The sequence below is a fragment of the Macrotis lagotis genome, chromosome 2 (assembly GCF_037893015.1).
Source record: "Macrotis lagotis isolate mMagLag1 chromosome 2, bilby.v1.9.chrom.fasta, whole genome shotgun sequence".
Taxonomy (NCBI): Eukaryota; Metazoa; Chordata; class Mammalia; order Peramelemorphia; family Peramelidae; genus Macrotis; species Macrotis lagotis.
The window spans coordinates 232946404-232967483 of record NC_133659.1 but is presented as its reverse complement, the minus strand read 5'-3'; the positions used below and the strand labels follow the sequence as shown (position 1 = coordinate 232967483).

The 21080-nt window shown below is 38.2% G+C and overlaps 1 protein-coding gene across 5 annotated transcripts in view; it reads right to left on the bottom strand.

Moving 5' to 3' along the window:
- The window catches only part of MAP2K4 (mitogen-activated protein kinase kinase 4), a 181824-nt gene extending 165120 nt beyond the window's left edge, over positions 1-16704 (bottom strand). For 2 of the 5 annotated variants that reach the window (XR_012476011.1, XM_074225136.1), the window contains exon 1: positions 16578-16701. Coding sequence is in view for 3 of the 5 variants with exons in the window: in XM_074225136.1 (XP_074081237.1) it covers positions 16578-16674 (97 nt within the window). In the remaining 2 variants the exon portion in view is untranslated. Of the gene's footprint in view, positions 1-16577 lie in introns of all 5 variants that reach the window. The other 3 variants (XM_074225137.1, XM_074225134.1, XM_074225135.1) reach the window with 3 other exon arrangements.
- Positions 16705-21080: the final 4376 nt, after the last annotated feature.

The following is a 21080-nucleotide window of genomic DNA, read 5'->3' as shown; positions in this document are numbered from 1 at the left end:
ATTAGGGTATTAAAAATCTAATAATCAATTCCATAAAGGCAAAAACAGTGAATGCATCTTTTTCAGATCATAATGCAATAAAAAAATCACATGCAATGATGGGCCAGGGAGAAATAAGCCTAAAACTAATTGGAAATTAAATAATGTCATTTTAAAGAATGAGTGGATCAAATAACAAATTATAGAAAGAATTAATGATTTCATCCTAGATAATGACAATAATCAGACAACATATCAAAACTTACAGGATACAGCCAAAGGAGCCATCAGGGGATATATTATATCTTTAAATGTTTACATGAATAAATTAGAGAAAGAGGAAATCAATGAACTAAACATGCAACTAAAAAAAAAAAGGTTAGAGAAAGAACAAATTAAAAACCCTGAATTAAATAATAAAATTGAAAGCAAGAAAACTATTGAACTAATAAATAAAACCAAGAGTTGGTTTCATTAAAAAACCAATAAAATTGATAAACCACTAGGTAATATGATTAAAAAAAAGAAAGAAGAAAATCAAATTGCTAGTATCATAAGTGAAAATGGTGAACTCACTACTAATGAGGAGGAAATTAAAGTAACAATTCAGAATTATTTTGCCCAACTCTATGCCAATAAATTTGAGTTCCCCAGGTTAAATGAAGAGGAAATTAAATACCTAAATAACCTGATCTCAGAAAAAGTAATTCAAGAAGCCACTATTGAACTCCCTAAGAAAAAAATCTCCAGGGCCAGATGGATTCACAAGTGAATTCTATCAAACATTTAAGGAACAATTGGTTCCAATTCTATATTAACTATTTGAAATAATAGGGTAAGATGGACCTCTGCCTAACTCTTTCTATGACACAATATAGTGTTGATACCTAAACTAGGAAGAGTTAATACAGAGAAAGAAAATTATAAACTATCTCCCTGATGAATACAGATGCAAAAATCTTAAATAAAATCTTAGCAAAATGACTACAAGTTATCAATAGGATAATACATTATGACCAAATAGGATTTATCCCAGGAATGCAAGGTAGGTTCAATATTAGAAAAACTGTCAGTATAATTAATTATATCAATTAAAAACTTATCAGAAATCATATGATTATATCAATAGATGCTGAAAAAGCTTTTGACAAAATAAAACACCCATTCCTACTAGAGAGCATAGGAATAGATGGATTAGAATAATAAGTAATATCTATCTGAAACCATCAGAAAACATTATATGCAATGAGGATAGGCTACAGGCATTCCCAGTAAGATCAGAGATGAAACAAGTATACCCATTATCACCACTACTATTCAATATCATATTAGAAATGTTAGCTTCAGCAATAAGAGAAGAAAAAGAAATCAAAGGAATTAGAATAGGGAAGGAAGAGACAAAACTCTCACTCTTTGCAGATGGCATGATTGTATACCTAGAGAATCCCAAAAAATCATCTAAAAAATTACTAGAAATAATTAAGCAACTTTAGCAAAACAAAACAGGATATAAAATAAACTCTCATAAATCCTCAACATTTCTATATATGACTAGCAAGATGCAGCAGAAAGAGCTAGAAAGAAAAATCTCATTCAAAGTAACTTCAGACAATATAAAATATCTGGGAGTCTACCTGTCAAGGCAAACTCAGAAATTTTTTGAAAATAATTACAACACACTTCTCACACAAATAAATTCAGAGTTAAATAACTAGGCAAATATCAATTGCTCATGGATAGGTCGAGTCAATATAATAAAAATGACAATTCTACCTAAATTAAAGTACTTGTTTAGTGCCTTACCAATCAAAAATCTAAAAAATTAATGAGTTAGAAAAATTTATAAGTGAATTCATATGGAGAATCTCCAATGATTTAATGAAAAAAAGTGCAAAAGAAGATGGCTTAGCCCTACCAGAGGCAAAATTATATTATAAAGCAGCAGTCATCAAAACTTTCTGGTATTGGCTAAGAAATAGAGTGGTGGATCAGTGGAATAGACTAGGTGCAATAGCAGGAACTGATTACAGTAACCTGCTGTTTGATAAACCCAAAGAGTCCAGCTCCTGGGATAAAACTTCTCTCTTTGATAAAAACTGTTGGGAAAATTGGAAGTTAGTATGGCAGAAACTTGGATTAGACCAACACCTCACACACTCTATACCAAGATAAGATCAAAATAGATACAGGATCTAGACATAACAATCAATATTATAAGTAAACTAGGAGATCAAGGAATAGTTTACCTATCAGATCTAGGGAAAGGGAACGAGATGGAGAACATCATCAAAAACAAACTAGATAATTTTGATTACATTAAATTAAAAAGCTTTTGCACAAACAAAACCACTGTAACCAAGATCAAAAGAAATGTAGCAAATTGGGAAACAAAGGACTCATTTTTAAAATATACAGAGAACTGAGTCAAATTAAAAAAAAAAGAAAAAGCCGTTCCCCAATTGACAAATGGTCAAAGGATATGCAAAAGCAATTTACAGATGAGGAACTCAAAGCAATGCACAGTTATGTGAAAAATTTCTCTAAATCACTAATTATTAGAGAAATGCAAATTAAAACATCTGAGGTACCACCTCACACCTCTCAGACTGGCCAATATGACCAGAAAGGACAATGATCATTGTTGGAAGGGATGTGGGAAATCTGGGATACTAAGACATTGTTGCTGGAACTGTGACTTCATCCAATCTTTCTAGAGAGCAATTTGGAATTATGCCCAAAAGGCAACAAAAATGTGCATACACTTTGATCCAGCAATACCACTACTGGGTGTATACCCTGAAGAGATTATGAAAAAGGGTAAAAACATCACTTGTACAAAAATATTGATAGCAGCTCTGTTTGTGGTGGCAAAGATTTGGAAATTGAGTAAATGTGCATCAATTGGGGAATGGTTTAATAAACTGTGGTATATGTATATGATGGAACACTACTGTTCAGTTAGAAACCAGGAGGGATGGGAATTCAGGGAAGCCTGAAAGAATTTGCATGAATTGATGCCGAGTAAGATGAGCAGAACCAGAATAACACTGTACACCCTAACAGTAACATGGGAGTGATGATCAACCTTAATGGACTTGCTCATACCAACGGGGCAACAATCAGGCATGAATTTAGGATATTTTGTGACGGAGAATGCCATCTGTATCCTGAGAAAGAATTGGGGGGTTTGAACAAAGACCAAAGACTAGTACCTTTAATTTTTTTAATGTTATTATATAATTCTGCTATATCTCATTCTTTATATTTCTTATATATACTTTATGTTTCTTCCTTAAGGATATATGCTTTCTCTCTCATCACATTCAATTTGGATCAATGTATACCATGGAAACAATGTAAAGACTAACAAACTGCCTTCAGGGAGTAGGGAATGAACCAAGATTAGGGGGAAAATTGTAAAATTCAAAAGAAATAAAAATCTTTCCAAAAAAATTCATATGTAAAATAAAAAGTCAAGAATTTCTAGGGATTTAATGAAAAAAAGTGCAAAAAAAAGGTGGCTTAGCTTTAGTAGATCTAAAATTATATCATAAAGCATCAGTCATCAAAAACTGGTATTAGCTAAGAAATAGTGGTGGGGGCTGCTAGGTGCTGCAATGGATAGTGCACTGGCCCTGGAATCAGGTGGTCAAATCTGGCCTCAGACACTTAATAATTACCTAGCTATGTGACCTTGGCCAAGTCACTTAACTCCATTGCCTTGCCAGAAAAGAAAAGAAAAGGAAAGGAAAGGAAAGGAAAGGAAAGGAAAGGAAAGGAAAGGAAAGGAAAGGAAAGGAAAGGAAAGGAAAGGAAAGGAAAGGAAAGGGAAGAAAAGAGAAGAGAAGAGAAGAGAAAAGAGAGAAAAGAGTGATGGATCAGTGGAATAGACTAGGTGCAAAAGAGATAGCAGGAAATGATTATAATAATCTGCTGTTTGATAAACCCAAAGAGTCCAGCTTCTAGGATAAAAACTCTTCAATAAAAACTGTTAGGAGAACTGGAAGTTAGTATGGCAGAAACTTAGATTAAATCAACATCTATCTCATACCCTATACCAAAATAAGATCAAAATGGGTACAGGATTTAGACACAATAGACAATATTATAAGAAAACTAGGAGATCAAGGAATAGTTTACCTGTCAGATCTATGGAAAGGGAAGCAGTTCATGATCAAGGAAGAGATGGAGAACATCATTAAAAACTAGATAATTCTGATTACATTAAATTAAAAGCTTTTGCACAGACAAAACCACTGTAACCAAGATCAAAAGAAATGTAGTAAATTGGGAAACAATTTTTACAACTAGAATTTCTGACAAAGTACTCATTTCTAAAATTTATAAAGACCTTAGTCAAATTTATAAAAAAAAAAAGCCATTCCCAATTGACAAATGGTCAAAGGATATGCAGAGGCAATTTACAGATGAGGAAATCAAAGGGATTCATAGTCAAATGAAAAAGTGTTCTAAATCATTACTGATTAGAGAAATGTAAATTAAAACATCTCTGAGGTAGAACCTCACACTTCTCAAAATGGCCAATATGACCAGAAAGGACAATGATCATTGTTGAAAGGGATGTGGGAAATCTGGGACACTAATATTACATTGTTCGTGGAGCTGTGAATTCATCCAGGCTTTCTGGAGAGCAATTTGGAATTACACCAAAGGGCAACAAAAATGGGCATACTCTTTGATCCATCAATACCACTACTGGGTCTATACCCTGAAGAGATCATGAAAAAGTAAAAACATCACTTGTATAAAAACATTCATAGCAGCCCTGTTTGTGGTGGTAAAAATTTGGAAACCGAGTGAATGTCCATCAACTGGGGAATGGCTGAACAAATTATGGTATATGTGTGTTATGGAACACTATTGTTTGATTTGAAACCAGGAGGAATAAGCATTCACGGAAGCCTGGAAGGATTTGCATGAACTGATGCTGAGAAAGATGAGCAGAACCAGAAGAATACTGTACACCCTAACAGCTACATGGGGGTGATGATCAACCTTAATGGACTTGCTCATTTCATCAGTGCAACAATCAGGGACAATTTTAGGGTATCTAAGATAGAGAATACCATCTATATCAAAGAAAGGATTGTGGAGTTTAAACAAAGACCAAAGACTATTACCATTAGTTTATTTTTTTAACAAAGGTATCTTATTATGTAATTTTGCTATCTCATATATTTTTTTCTTAAGGATATGATTTCTCTCTCAACACATTCAATTTTGATCAATGTACCATGGAAACAATATAAAGACTATCAGACTGCCTTCTGGGTGGGAGGAAGGGAAGCAAGATTGGGGGAAAAATTGTAAAATTCAAAAAACAATTAAAAAGAAAAAAAAGAAAATAATGAAAAACAAAACCCTTTAACATATGTATGCATAGTAAAAACAACCACATATTCTCACACTGGTCATGTTCAAAAATATATGTATCTCTCTGAATGGTGGGTCTATCACCTCACCCAGAAAATAAGTAATAATCTATCTTCAGTCTTCTGAAATCATGGTTGATCTTTGAACTCATCAATGTTGAGTTTTTCAAAGTGGTTTTCCCCTGCAGTGGTCTTTTTTCTATATTATTCTCCTAAATCTTTTTCTTTCACAACATCTCACTCATATGTCAACCCAGTTTTCTCTGAAACAGTTCCCTTTCTTATTTTTATAGAGCTATAATATTCTTTTTTTTTTTTAGATTTTTCAAAGCAATGGGGTTAAGTGGCTTGCCCAAGGCCACACAGTTAGCTAATTATTAAGTGTCTGAGGCCCGATTTGAACTCAGGTACTCCTGACTCCAAGGCCAGTGCTCTATCCACTGCGCCACCTAGCTGCCCCCAAGCTATAATATTCTATTACATTCATAACATAATCTGTTCAGCCATTCCCCAACTGATAGGAATATACTTAGTTTCCAGTTCTTTTCTACCACAAAAAAGTGCTCTTATAAATATTTTTGTAAATGTGAATACTTTTCCATATTCTTTGATCTTATTAGGGGTATAAGCCTACTAATAAAGTCACTAGATTATGTAATTGACTCTGGGCATATTTCCAAATCACTTTCCAGAATGAATGACCCAATTCACAGCTCCATTAATATATATCTATTTTCACAGTCTCTCTAATTTTATCATTTCCCTTTTCTGTCATCTACATATAGGTGAAATAATAGGTGAAAGATAAAGACTCAAAGGCACTTTAACTTGCATTTCTCCAATAATCAGTAACATTTTTCCACATAGATATTGAAAACTTAGATTTCTTTCTAAAGATTTCTCTACTAAGTCACATGAGGTTTGTGATCTGTGGAGGAAGAGGGATTTCTTTAAGCTGACATAAGACTGGAAATACAAAGTTAAAAGGAAAAACAGTCCATGTTCTCAAGGAACTTAGATTCTATTAGCAAGATAGAGCATTAATATAGCATTTAAGCTTTTAAATAACTAAAAAAGTAAGAGAAAAAACTACTTATTAGCAGGAGACTCAGAAAAGAATTTTGCTTATGAGTTTATACTTGACTTGGTCCCTGAAGAAAACTAAGGATTCAAAGAGGCATAGGAAAGGAGGGAATGCATGCCACATATAGACAGCTTCTACAACATAGAAGTGGGAGATGAAATGTTCCTTTCTTGTCATAGCATGTGAAAAAGTCAGTTTGGCTTGCCTATACAGTAAAAAAAGAGTAATGCAAAATAATCATGGAATGTCAGACTTTCTTTATATGTCAGACTGACATATCTTAGAGGCAACAGGGAACCAGAGATGATTTTTGAGTTTGGGAGTCATATGATCAGACTTGTTATTTTTAAAAGATTATTTTGGTAGTTATGTGGAGAATAAACTGGAGAAGGAAAATAGTGAAATTAATTAGGAGGCTACTGCAATAATCTAAGAAAGAGATAACAAGCAACTGAAAAAATGTAATAATAGCTAAAATCTAGAAAGCAGACAGATGGCAACTGACTGAATTTGAAAGACAAAAGTCAAGAATGAATGCTAGGTTACAAACTTTGGTGACTAGCATGATTGTAATACCAAAAAAACTACAATAGAGCTTCTCAAGACAGTAATAGTTCCCTGAGAAATGACAATTTCTTTAAATTTTATTTTTTTAAATTACAAATTTAACAATTCTCCCCAAAAGAGAATATTTTCATACACAGTAGAACAGAAAAAAGAGGATTACAAGTGAATATGTGAGTCCCTATTACACCACAACTCTCTTTAAAGAACATATATAATACATACTTTAAAAATTAACCTGGCTCAACAGATTCTTTTTAAACATTCTTTTCTCTTCTTTACGTTTTTTTTGCTGCATTTTTAAAAAAATGCCTCAATGACCCTCTTTCCAAGTTTGTTCTGGGTTTTTTGTTTTGTTTTTTTATGGAGGAGGAAGGAAGCCATATTGAAGAGAGTTCAGAAGAGTATGAGGAAAGAAAGTGGAGGTACTGACAGTAGATGGCATTCTCAAATTTAGTCACAGCTTTCAGAGATAGCAAGATCAAGTAAGGGCTTTTGTGGATGGGATGAACTTAGATATGTAGGCAAAATGAAATAGTCAGTAAATGGGAAGTGACTGGAGATCAATAACAAAGTAAAAGCAATAGATGGCATGATCTGCTCGAGAAAACATGATGGATTGGGATTACATGTTTATGTAAATGGTTCTGCCTAAAAGGCCACCTCTTCAAGAGGAAAAAAAGACATACAAAAATGAGAAATTAAAATTAAAATACTTGATGTTTCACTTCAAATCCTGTTACAATAGGGTAGCTGTCAGCTTCTTTAAGTTGACATAATCCTGGAAATACAAAGATAAAAGGAAAAACAGTCCATGTAATAAACTCTTGATAGAACTGATCCAACTTCTCTCTAAAATTATCTGAAATTATGCAAGTAAAGGTAACAAACTGTTCTTCCCATCTATATCAGTAATTGCACTACTGGCCATACTACCCACAGAAGACATGACAACCACACACACACAAAATACATCCTTATGTATACCAAAATAAATGTAGGGAATACCTAAAGAAATGTCAGAACACATTAAGTGCAATCTTTAAAACAGTAGATTCCCAGAAACAGGACACCTCCAAACCTATTCCCTAAGCAGGGCTGGGTCACCCACACTATCTCCATCTAGCCCAGGAAAGGTTCACCCTCACCCTACCCTTTCTGTCAGGTCTCTGTACGGACTCTGCACAGTTGTTCCAAACTATCTTTAATAACCAGACTAAAATGAAAAATAGGAAATAAAGGGGGGAAATGCATAAATGGTATAATTCAATATCACAGATAATATCAGCTATGATTATCACAAATTAAATATGGAATAATTAGGGGAAAATCAACATATGCTACATCATTCACCCGTGTTTAATTCTATACAGATCAAAAATCTCTGTTCTCCTTTACTTTGCTTCCTCTGTGCAATTCTCTTTAGAAAATACAGTGTAGCGAGAGGCAGTATGATATTCTAATTGGGTCAGCTTTCAAATTAGGAAGACATACTCACAAGTCCTGACCCTGACATATAGTTTGTAGTGATGAGAAAATTACTAAACATCTCAATTCTCTAGAAAACTCTCAAAGATAATATAATTCAAGTTATTAGAAAATGTATCCAAAGAGTTCCCTATACTGAAGAAATCACAAATCCATAGCCCTCAGAATGTTTTTATGTGTATTTATGCACAGAGTATGTGTATATATGTAAATACATGTGCATATGTATATGTAATACACATATTAAAGACTGATTTTTAAGCACACATACACATAGGATACATTCTCCTAAAGTACAACACAACTCTCAAATTACAGGCTGTCTCCAAAACATAAGTGAAAATCAGTTCCAATCTAAAAGCTCCTAGAGCACCATATTCCCATTTCATTCAGAAAATCAACAGAAAAAGCTAAAAAATATAGTGGCTAATAGGAATAGATAAAATAGGAAAACACAGAGCATTTCAGAGTGGTCCAAAAAGCATATGAAATCTGATCAGGTGCCTAGAGAAGTTTTTAACAGACAAAGACTATGGAAGGATAGTCACAATATTAACCTAAATCAATAAGATAAGTTTTATAAGCTAAATTTTATTAATCTATCCTCATAATTTCAAGCTTTCATCTTCAGGCAAAGAAAACATATCAGAAGTAATCTTGAACATTCCCATTTTTAATAATTAATGAACAATGCAGAATACATGCACAAATCTCAGAAAACCTCATGTATTTATTTGGCTCACTCTTTTAAGTCACCGACAAAAATAATCACCTCCTAAATCTCACCATCATCCATAACTGAGCTTCGCTCATGACACCAAACTCTAAATTTCCTCTTCTCTGATTATAAACTAACCACTTGTCCTAAATCTATTTTTTGTCATCACACGAACCTCCAGAACATAGATTTAAAGATGGAAGGGACTTCAGAATTGAACTTCTAGCTCAATTCCTTCATTTTACAGATAAAAGAAAATGAGGCCCCATGAGATTTACTGACATGCCTGATGTCACACAAGAGAGTTATGATTCCAATTCAGATTATCTGACTCTAATTAAAGTTTTTTCCACTGTACCCATTCTCTAAATCATTCCCCTACTCATCTCTTTCCAGTACAGACCCTATATTTAATCAGCTGCAAGAGTCAATGTCTTCTAAACTCAATGTCCTTGCCCCATAATTAACAGCTTACATTAATATAGGCTGCAAGGTTTGCAAAACATTTTATTATGTTACCTCATTAGATCTTCTCAACAACTGAAAGAGGCAGACCATATTCTCATCCCTACTTTTCAAATAAGGAAACTGAGGCTAACACAGGTTAATCTATTTGCCCAGGTTCACACAACTATTGAATGTCTTAGGTAGAACACAGAGCCAGCTAATATCTTTATAAACCCCAACCCTGGATTAGTCCTATCTACCTCTTTCTCTCTTCCTGTTTGCTAAACCCAATGGAAAAAGTTACATAAATTTGCTGACTAGGAGTTCTAGAAGTTATGTGAACTAATCTCAACTAGGCCCTAACAGCTGTGGGGCAATCCTTTTAATCTCTCTCTACCACAATCAGCTCTTCGAACAGCTGTTCCAAATATTCTCTTCTCAAGTCGCCCACACAATTCTATCACAATTCCTTCATAACAGAAGACCTCATCACCTAGTTTACTTGGAAAATAAAACAATCTCCTATGAACTCCCTAAATCCATGCTACTACAAAGATTCCCTAAATCCATACTACAAAATCATGGATAACTGTTTTCCATTCAATCCACCTTCTCTGGATTCGAGAAGGAAGCAATCCTTCTCTTACCAAAGTCATCCCTCCTCTCATGCTCTTTGACTTATTTCCTCCTTCAAATCCTCAACATATACCCAGGTCTTCCTAAGGTTTAAAAAAAAATTCATGTGATTTTGCCATCTTCTCACTTTATTAACCTATCTCTTCTCTGTCTTAACCCCTGGAAACATTTTTATACACTCTCTATCTCAATTTCCCTTCTCAATAATCAAGACCTATGCAATCTGACTTACAACCCAATTATCTCAAATAAAATTGTTTTTAGTTTGTGTTTTTCTTTACCCCAAAGTTACCAAGGATCTCTTAACTGCTAAATAAGGTGGTTCCCCCCCGCCCCAGGACTCATCAGCAGATGCAGTTAAGTAGCACAATGGATAAAGCATTAGGTGTAGAGACAGGAAGGCCTGAGTTCAAATCCAACCTCAGACACTTATTAGCTGTATAACCTGGGTAAGTTCACTTAACCACTTCTCTGCAGAGAAAAGTTTAAGAATAGTGCAGATAGTGGTGCAATGAATAAAACACAGGCCCTAGAGTCTGGAGTTCAAATTTGACCTCACAAATTTGACTGATAGTAACTGTGTGACCTTGGGCAAATCACTTAAATCTGATTGCCTTGAAGCTAGGGTCAACTACAGCCATCCTGATTCATATATTTCTACTAGACCCAGATGACTCCAAAAGAAAAGGTGAGAATAATGACTTAGCACAGACTCAAATCCTGACTCAAATCCAATTCACCTCCCTTCTGAGAGAATGAAGAACAAACATCATCACTAAGAACTTCTGATCCTTGGATCAACAAGCTTTCCCTCACCCCATGGCTAATCAGTTGTGGAGATAAGACTTAACACCATCGCCTAACAGCTACCACTTTAATATAAGCCCTCAACACCTATTACTTTACCTCCCAACCAAAGTCCTGGTTTCCAAAATATCCCTCTTCAATACATCTTCAGAATCATCAATTCAGAGCTGTTGAGTATCATGGAGACTATTTTATCCAAACCTTCATTTTACACATAAGGTAAATAAAGAGCAGAGAGAGATTAAGTTGATTGTCCATACTTCAGCTAGTGAATGCCTAAGAAAGAATATGTATAAACTCAGGTTTTCCCAACTCCAAATCTAATGCACTACATCATGCTGCCTCCTCCAAATAGCAACCAAAAATAAGCTACCTAAGTAATAGGTCTGACCATGCCCATTCCTAAATCAAAATTTAAATGTCTCCCCACAATTTCTCAGGGATAAAATAAACTCAATTTGGCATTAAGGCCTTACACAATCAGGCTCCAATTTATCTTTCCAGTTTCACTTCATACACTTTCCTCTTACAGAGTCAAAGACCAGGGCAGGTAGGTGGTGCAGTGGATAGAGCACCAGACCTGGAGTCAGGAGGACCTGAGTTCAAAGTTGGTCTCAGACACTTAATAATTACCTAGTTGTGTGGCCTTGGGCAAGCTACTTAATCCCACTGCCTTAAATTAAAAAAAAAAACCCAGAGTCAAAGACCAGGCATAATTGAACTACTAAGAATCCTGAATTCAGCATACTATCTCCTTAGTACATTTTGCCATCCTTAGTTCATGAACTCTGTCCTCATGCCAACTTTCAAAATCGCTGATCTTCAAGGCTCTTTCCTAGTTTTACCATATCTATCCAAGCAATGCTGTCTCCCTCAATTTGCATTATTCTTATTGGTATACATGAACATATATGTAAAATGAAGGAGCTATACCTGTAATATATTCTCCAATTCTAAATCTATAATCCTAAATATCACTATAGTATAGTGCAGCTAACTATTGCATTTTGTGTGTGCTTGACTCTCTAGTAACTATTCTGCACATAGCAGATCCTTAATAAATAATTGTTAAATTTGTTGATTCATCAGGACTAGAAATTCAGATATATGAAAAAATTAGATAAGACTCAAAAAGTATGACAAGCCTCTTGTATCACCCCATCATCCAAGGATAAAGTTTTGGAGGAAGAATGTATTGCATGGGGCAGCTAGGTGGCTCAGTGGACAGAGCACCAGCCCTGGAGACAGGAGTACCTGAGTTCAAATCCAGCCTCAAGACAGTTAATAATTACCTAGCTGTGTGGCCTTGGGCAAGCCACTTAACTCCATTGCCTCGCAAAAAAAAAACTTAAAAAAAAAAGAATGTATTGTATGTAAACAGGCCTTTGACCTCCTATAATTATCCTGTCATATTAAGAAGATCCATAAGATCATAACATTTTTAAATTGCCCTAAAGGTGATCTAACCCAACATCTTCATTTTATAGGAGGAAAAAATTCTAGTATCTCAAATTCAATACAATTCATACTGATCCCCAAACTGTTCCCATCTTCAGATATACTATTTCTGCTGAATGACGATCATCCTGCTGAATGACGATCATCCAGGTTTCCAAAGGAAATCTCAACTTCCTTTTCCCTTATCCCCACTATCCAATCAGCTGCTAAGTCTAATTGATTCTACCATCTCTCATAATCATCTTCTTTTCTCCACTAACATTCATCACCCTACATTCAGGGAGATTATTGCAACAACCTTTTGATTGGTCTCTCCCTGACTCCAAAAACTATGTTTTCCTCTGTACCAATTCTCTAAATTGATCATCCCTACTTATTTCTTTCTATTCTTAACTAAATTTAATCAGTTCCATATCACACTGCCTTCTAATCTTGATGCCAATCCAACCTTCATATAGCAGCTAAATTAACACTTTTCAGACACAAATGTAACCATGTCACTCCCTACTCAAAAATTTTCTGTGACTCATCATTACCTCAAGGAAAAATAAAAACTCTTCAGCTTAGATTTTAATGCCTAACAAACTGGATCCCACTATATTTTCAGGATTGTTGCATTTTTATTCATGCACTATATTTCAGTCAAATTGGCATAACAACTGTTCTTAAAATTTATCAGGCCACCAAGCTTTTGCCTTTTCAGATAATCTTCCATGTCTAAAAAGCACTTCTTTCTGCCTCTTAGAATCATTCAAGGCTCTGCTCAAATGCTCCTTATTTCATGAAGTTTAGTCAAAGTGATATTCTTGCTGCACTTCACTTACCACACTCCATATCCCATTCCATACCTATGCTCAAGCTGCTTCCTATGCCTAGATTGTACTTCCTCATCTCCATCTCTCAGATTCCCTCATTCAAAAGCTCAACCCAAACACTCTTCTCATAAGGATCCTGACAGGTATTTACCTACAACTCCCAAATTACCTTGTTATTTATTTTATATATACTTATAGGTGTACATGTTACCCCCCTTCATGGAATATAAGCTTATATCCTTTATATCTAATACGCAACCAAGTGTCTATAAATGCTTGATTAACAGTATCATTGAATCTTAGGAGTTGGAAGAGGCCGATTGATACAATATAACCTCAGTAAAAAGTAAACCCATTAAGAGTTTTAGTTCAATCCTGTCCTACTCTTTATGACCACAAGGACCAAATGTGGGGTTTTCTTGGCAAAGATACTGGAGTGGTTTGCTATTTCCTTCTACATCAGATTAAGGCAAAGAAAAGTTATGTGACTTGCTCAGGTTCATACAAGAATTTATATCTAAGTTCTTCCTGACTCCAGAACTAGCCTTCTATCCACTGAGCCAACTGGTTGCCTCCTACCTTAAGTGTCAAGATTGTTTTTTATCACAGTGCCTAGCCTGGTGCCTTCCTGGCACTTTACAAGAAATGCTTCAATTGATAATTTTTTATAATGATGTTTTTCTTAAATTAAAACACAGATCCTTGTGACCTCTTTGCAGTTACATCCACTTCAACCTCAAAGGTCTCTCAGGGATTGTTTGGTCTAACAAAGTTAAGTAAAGTGAGTAGTTCAAATAAAGGCAAGGTTTTATGAATCCTTAAAGCAGAGGTGTCATAAATGCAGGCTTTCCTCTGTGCAGCCTGAATAAGATTAAAACATAATTGGAAATATTTAACAAAATAAATTTTTTAAATGCATAATACAAAAAAACACAAGGAATTCTTTAGCTTATTGGGCCCCCCATTTCTATTTGAGTTTGACATCACTGCTTTAAAGGATCATAGACCTAGAACTGGAAAAGAAGTTGTAATGCTTAAACCAATCTATTATCACCCACCCATTTTACTGATGAGAAAGCTAAAGTCCAGAAAGTTTAAGTGATTTCCCCAAGGTTACACAGGTAGGCAATGGCAGAGATGGAATATGAATTCTACGCCTTGACTCCAAGTTCAGTATTCTTTGCATTACACCATGCTGCCTCTAGATTTCATTTGCACCATAATTTGTCTTATTTACTCTTTGATGTTTGTCTTTTGTCCCCAACTAGAAAGTAATGCCATTGAGAGAAAGAAATTTATCTAATTCAGATGACTGACCCAAGATTTCCAGTTAGGACATTCCTAAAAAGAAATAGCCTAAGAGATATCAAGGAGATATATGATGGGGCGGCTAGGTGGCCCAGTGGGTAAAGCACTGGCCCTGGAGTCAGGAGTACCTGGGCTCAAATCCAGTCTCAAACACTTAATAATTACCTAGCTGTGTGGCCTTGGGCAAGCCACTTAACCCCATTTGCCTTGCAAAAACCTAAAAACAAGGAGATAATATAATGCAAAAAAAGTTTAATGGGTCAAGTATTGAAAGGGAAGGATAACCAGTTAGCCCAAATACTGTAATGATATCCATAACATTTTGAAAGCCCCAAAGAATACCTCTGGAAAGCAGGATAGATCCCTTGTGGAGTGTCTGTAGAACATAAACAAGAATCACATGGGATATAAATCTTTAGATGAAGAAGTGGGAATATTGATAATGTCCTGAGTATTAAAATAAACTCATATGACAGTACTTGTTTTACAGAAGATGTATTCAAATATAGTGATATCTACTGTCACCTTGAATGTTCTCCTCTCATCTCTAATTCCTAATATTCCTGGCTTCTGGATGAAATCTCTCTTTCCTGATTCCCTTGAATATTAGTGCTTTTCATCTAATGATTATTTCCAATTTATTCTTATCCATCTTGTTTGCAGCGTTGTAGTGAGCTCCTAGAACTGGAACTTGAGACTCTCTTTTGCCTTTCACTGTACCCTCACCACTTAGCACAATACCTAGCTTAATAAGTATTTATTGAACCACTGACAACCATGTCGTTCAAGAGAGCAATCAAAATGTCACAAGTTACATCGGCTGCCATGGAACTGTGCCTCCCTAGTTCTGCTCATTGAACAAAATAAGAAAAATTATCAGAGATTTCCAAGGCTACACAATATACTTCCTGCACTCAACTGCTCCCAAACCCCAAGAGTGTTTTGTTAAACTGAATTCTGTCAAAAGTTTCAGATTGGGGGGGGGGGGGGGAGAGAGCTAGACTTGTGATTCCACCCAAGCAATTCATCTGCAATTTATAATTTTAAGAAAATTGCCCGGGGCACTGGTTGGTCAGGTGCTTTGCCCATGGGTCAGAGGCATGATTTGAACCCTTGGTCAGTCCTATTTCTGCATCTTTTAAGATCAATTAACAGAGCCAAAAACCCTCTTCTGAAGAATGTTTTCAAAAGCTAAGGAACTACATGAGAGGCAGTGTCATAACAATGCACATGTTTGTGTTCTTTCGTTTAAATAAAGTTTCCCATTTTCTAACATACAAGTTCAAGCGAAATGGCCTGAATGGAAGGGCACTGCCACCACAACCGAAAATCACCCCACCGCCTTCGCACCTCCATGGCAGGGGCAGGTCCTGGGGGAGGCGGGCGTTACACTCGGCTGACTCTCCCTCCCCCCACCCCAGTCAAAAAGCCAATTCACTCCCAAGCCAGGAGCATTTGTTCTAAGGAGAGGTGGGAAGGGAGAGGCGGCTAGGCTCTCGGCGTGGCCTTCCTCCTCCTCCTCCTCCTCGACTTCGTCCTCCCGGGGCGGGGAGGGGGGAGGGGTGCCGCACCATCCCCAGGTTGGAGGGCACGGCCGGGGGCACGGGGCCCTCGGGGGCCCGGGGCGCCAGGTGAGGCCGAGGCCGACTCGAGTCGGGCCCAGAAGGAGGATCCGGGGACGGCGGGGACCGCGGGGCCGGGCTACGGCAGGCAGCTTCGTGGCCCCCGGGACAACCAGGCCCGAGAGAGGCGCCCGCTAGGCCGGGAAAACCGCGGCTGGGGGGGGGGCTGCGGGGTGGAGGAGAAGGGGGCGAGAGCGCGGCCTGGGCCCGCACTGGCAGCTCGGGGCGCCCGGGGCGGGGCTGGGAGGTGCTCCTTACCCTGCATGCTGCTGACGGCCGTGTGGCCGGGCCCCGGGGGCCCCACGGCGCCGGGAGAGCCGCTCCCGCTGCCGCCGCTCGGGCTCGGAGCCGCCATTGTTGTCCGGGAGGAGTGGAGCGGCGCCGCGGCGGCTGCAATGCAGCAAGCTCGGCCTCTCTCCGCCAGCGAGGGGCGCGGCCAGGGTCCGCCTCCGGCCCGGCCCCCGGCCCGGCCCCCGGCCCGCCTCTCCCGCCTGCTCCCGCCTGCTCCCCGGCGCCGAGGCCGCGCCCACCCACGCCCACCTCCGGCCTGCCAGATGCCCATCCGCTGCAGCCTGGCTCTGCGCTGGCCCAGCCCGAAGGCTTGCCCAGACCTGGCCTCCGGCTACTTGAGGAGCCCTTCGGCCCCGCGAAGGACGCGCGCCCACTCTCACTTCCGCCGCTTCATTCATCCTGTCAACAAGCATGCTTTGTCATGTCTAAGTGCAATGCAGCTCAGTTCTGCAAACTCATTCTACACGGTCTGGTGCGAGGCGGAGGCGGCCCAAAGGCTGAGTCCCTACCTGCAAAGAGTTGATGCTTAGTAGAAGGTTTTACTGCTTCTTAAAAATAAGTGACCCCTTCCCTGAAGAAGAGGATTATGGGTGTGGAATGTTATACTTGCTGTCAGACTCCATGCCCGATCTAGAACTAGGAGGGTTCCAATCTTAAGTCAACAAACATTTCTTTTGTTGTTGTCGTTGTTGTTGTTATTCTTTTTAGGTTTTTGCAAGGCAAATGGAGTTAAGAGGCTTGCCCAAGGCCACACAGCTAGGGAATTAAGTGTCTGAGGTTGGATTTGAACCCACGTACTCCTGACTCCAGGGCCCGGTGCTTTATCCACTGAGCCACCTAGCGGCCCCCAATGAACATTTCTTAAGCATCTTTCAGAGGTTTACACCACCACAATAATAACCCTGCTTTCTGATAATAATAACAACAACAATAACCCTGTTTTCTAGTAGCTCATAATAATCCAACATTTTCATTTCTGAGTTGAAAAAATAGGAACCAGAGAAGGGACTTGTTCTGGGTCACACAGGTAAAATTTGAACACAGTTCCTTTGACATTTCCAACTAAGCTTGTGTTTTTTTCTTTCAAAAAAAATTGTTAAAAATTCAGAGGGAAGGGCGGCTAGGTGGCGCAGTGGATAGAGCACCGGCCCTGGAGTCAGGAGGACCTGAGTTCAAATCCAACCTCAGACACTTAATAATCACCTAGCTGTGTGGCCTTGGGCAAGCCACTTAACCCATTTGCCTTGCGAAAACTAAAAAAAAAAAATTTAAGAGTGATAACCTCTGAATGAATTAGAAATGATGAGCTCTATGCTAAATGATGTTTTTGTCCTTCATTCTTGAAGAAGACTGTGACCTCAGAGAGATGATGTTATCACAAGCCCATGAATTGGATTTAAGTGAGTAGGCACTGTACTAAGTCACAAATCTCACTTTCTCCTCCAGAGCTATCTGGGTTCAATGACCAGATATGAATCAGCATGACTGGAGATGGTTCTGGATGTGAGCCATTCAGTTTCACCCAGCTAATCATCAATTGCCTGAGAATGGATTTGAACTCCCATCCTCTTGATTCTAAGGAACTGCAGTGATCTATCCATTGTGCCACCCCAGCCACTGTGCCACCTAGCTGCCCCAAAGACAACTATTTTTTTTCAAAGAATGGGACAGAAGAAAAAGTCTGATGACCTAATAAATTATTACCTTTATGAAATGCAGAGGGGAGAGGGGTGACACCTGCCTAGATGACCTAAGATAGCAGAGATGCTGTGCCTGGTGGGCTGGAGTGTTACTGAATATTCTGTGTGACTACTATGTGGTTGGGAGCAACCTTTTCCCATTGACTCAGAAGCACCTTTCACTAAGAATTTTCATTGAGTCCTATAGGCAGTAGGAGGGGAAGGAAAGGGAATTTTTAAAAATCATCTGAGGTATAATTCCTCTATGGAAACCATAGAGAGCCTTGAGTTTTTCCAACCCATTCCCACCTATCCTCCAAGCAACTGAGAAATATTATAGGATGGGCCTCTTTAGAAGTACAGGTTGATCACTGAGCAATAAACCCCATCAGAGGCTTTGCCATTTCTTACCCAGGAAATACTGGGACACTTTTCATTGGGGGGGGGGGGGAGTCATGAATCTCCTAACATTAGCTGAAAGACTCCTTCATTCACACCATGAGGTAAAAGAGAGAGGGAGAGGGGTGGCTAGGTGGCACAGTGGATAGCACTGGTCCTGGAGTCCAAATGTGACTTCAGACACTTGATAATAAGCCATAAGTAACTGTCAATTCAAGCCTAGGTAGAATATTGCAGCCTGTCCAATATCAAAGCAAGGGACCAAAGATGCTAACTCAGCTGGAATTTGAACTTGAACTTAGTAGCACTAATGCTGAGTAGGAACTGATCTAATCCCCTTCCCTTATTCAGATATCAATTTAGAAGAGGAATGGGGGAGGGGAATTATGTTCCAGAAGTAATGAGAGAAGGGTTTGTATGTTTGTATGTTTGAAATAAAAATCCCTGCTAGTCTAATGTTGACTAGTTAAAAAGCCCTAGAAAACTAGTCACTAGGTACTTCAAAGAAAAGAGATTCCTCAACTACTTAGGGTACCAGAGAGCTCTGCATGGTATTTAACAAGCCTCAGTGGGGACAGAAAAACTGTAACCCTTATTTTATTGAGAAAAAGGAAGTCAGTCTACCTGAAATTCTTCTTCCCCACCCCCCCTTTATGTCAAAACCTTCAACTCTCTTCCTTTTCCCTAGTCTGGTAATGAGGTGACCCTTTTCCTTATGAAGCCAACCACTCTACCTATGCCTTTGAGCCTATCCTCTCCAAATTTCTCTAGAAGACTGTTATAAATGAATGAAAAGAAAAACCTGCTAGAGAAACCTGTGAGAGAAAATTGTACATATTATTCACGAACCTTGCAATATACACTTTACAAGATACAGGTACCTCACTCCTAGGCATGAAGCACACCTTAGTCTCAGGAGTCAGGTAATTTATTGTCCTCAGAAACTCTTTCCCCTCCCTCTTGGATGTCCATAGGCTCTCAGAGTTTGAGTTACAATCTAAAAGGTCCGCCTATACCATGATATGCCCCTTATATGATTCCCCCCATCATCCAAGGCATGACATGCTAAAGAACCCCAATCCTCACAGGGGGTGTGTGGGTTAATATTCAATTACCTAATTGTGAAAACTCAATAGCATTAGGTCAAGATCTCTAGGTCACTCTTGACCATTGTGGTTTGGTATCCCTGGAATGGGATTAGGAAAACTCTTCCAGCCTTGTGATTGGCTGGGCCATTCCCCCATTGTAATGGATTCCCTAAGGCTCCCCTCCACAACCTATGAAGACCAGCACCCTACATTTCTCACAAAGACTAAAACCTCAATTATCATCAATCTCTCCTAAATCTTTCAACTTTTCCTCATTGACTAGTTGCTTCTTGATTGATTTCAAGCAAGTCCAAATCTACCCTATCTTTCAGTGGAGCCCTCAAATTGCAATCTCATATCTCTCCTTCCTTTCTTAATCACACTCCCTGAACTTGTTTTCGATCTTCTCTTCATATTTATTCCTCTATATTTTGCAGTCTGACTTCTAACATCAATACTCAACTGAAATTGTTGACTTCAAAATTATCAATGGTCTCTTAATTGCCCAATCTAATAGTTCATAGATTACTACAAAAAATCCAAAGGTACTACAAAGGTTCACTAGCTAGATTCTTTAGAGAAGCAGCAAGATAGTGAGATTCAGTGGAAGTAGTGGAGTACTCAAGAAACAGCTACAAGCTGGGTTGGTGAAAACATAAAGGACCTCTAAGAGGAAAGTGTCTAAGAGGGAGATAGATGGGGGCTTGTAACTCAGAAAGCAGAGATGAGATAATGAGATGTATGTAGATGAGGGGTGGTGGGTCAAAGACTTAATCCTTTCTGGCTAAGGTGCGATACATTGTTTGGTGACTGAGGCTTTAGAGCCTAGGAGCAGGGATTTACTTAGTAAATGCCTGGGAGGGATGGGGTAGTTTACTAAAAGTTCATTGACCTCATCTGGTTTCTGGTCAGTATAGAGGTACAGATGAATAACTATAAAACATATATCTCCGTCCAATAATTTCCCTACGTCATTGGGTGGGGGAGGGGGAATATCAGCAGTTGGAGAAATTAGGAAAATCTTTTTTAAAAATATATTTGTATTTCTTATAAGATTTTATGTAGTCTTCTATACATCCTTGTTGTTCCCTGGGCTAAAATTGTAAATTGTTCTGGTCCTCCTGACCATCCTGTCTAATAAATATAATAAATAAGGTTATAAATAGCTCATATAAAGGAGCAAGAGCAGGAAATAGGATTATAATAGGGAACCTGGAAGTCACATACAAACCATCCCAAAGATCCAAAGAGCAGTTGTTAGAATGCCAGACCTGAGTTATAATCTGACCTCAGACACTAGTTGT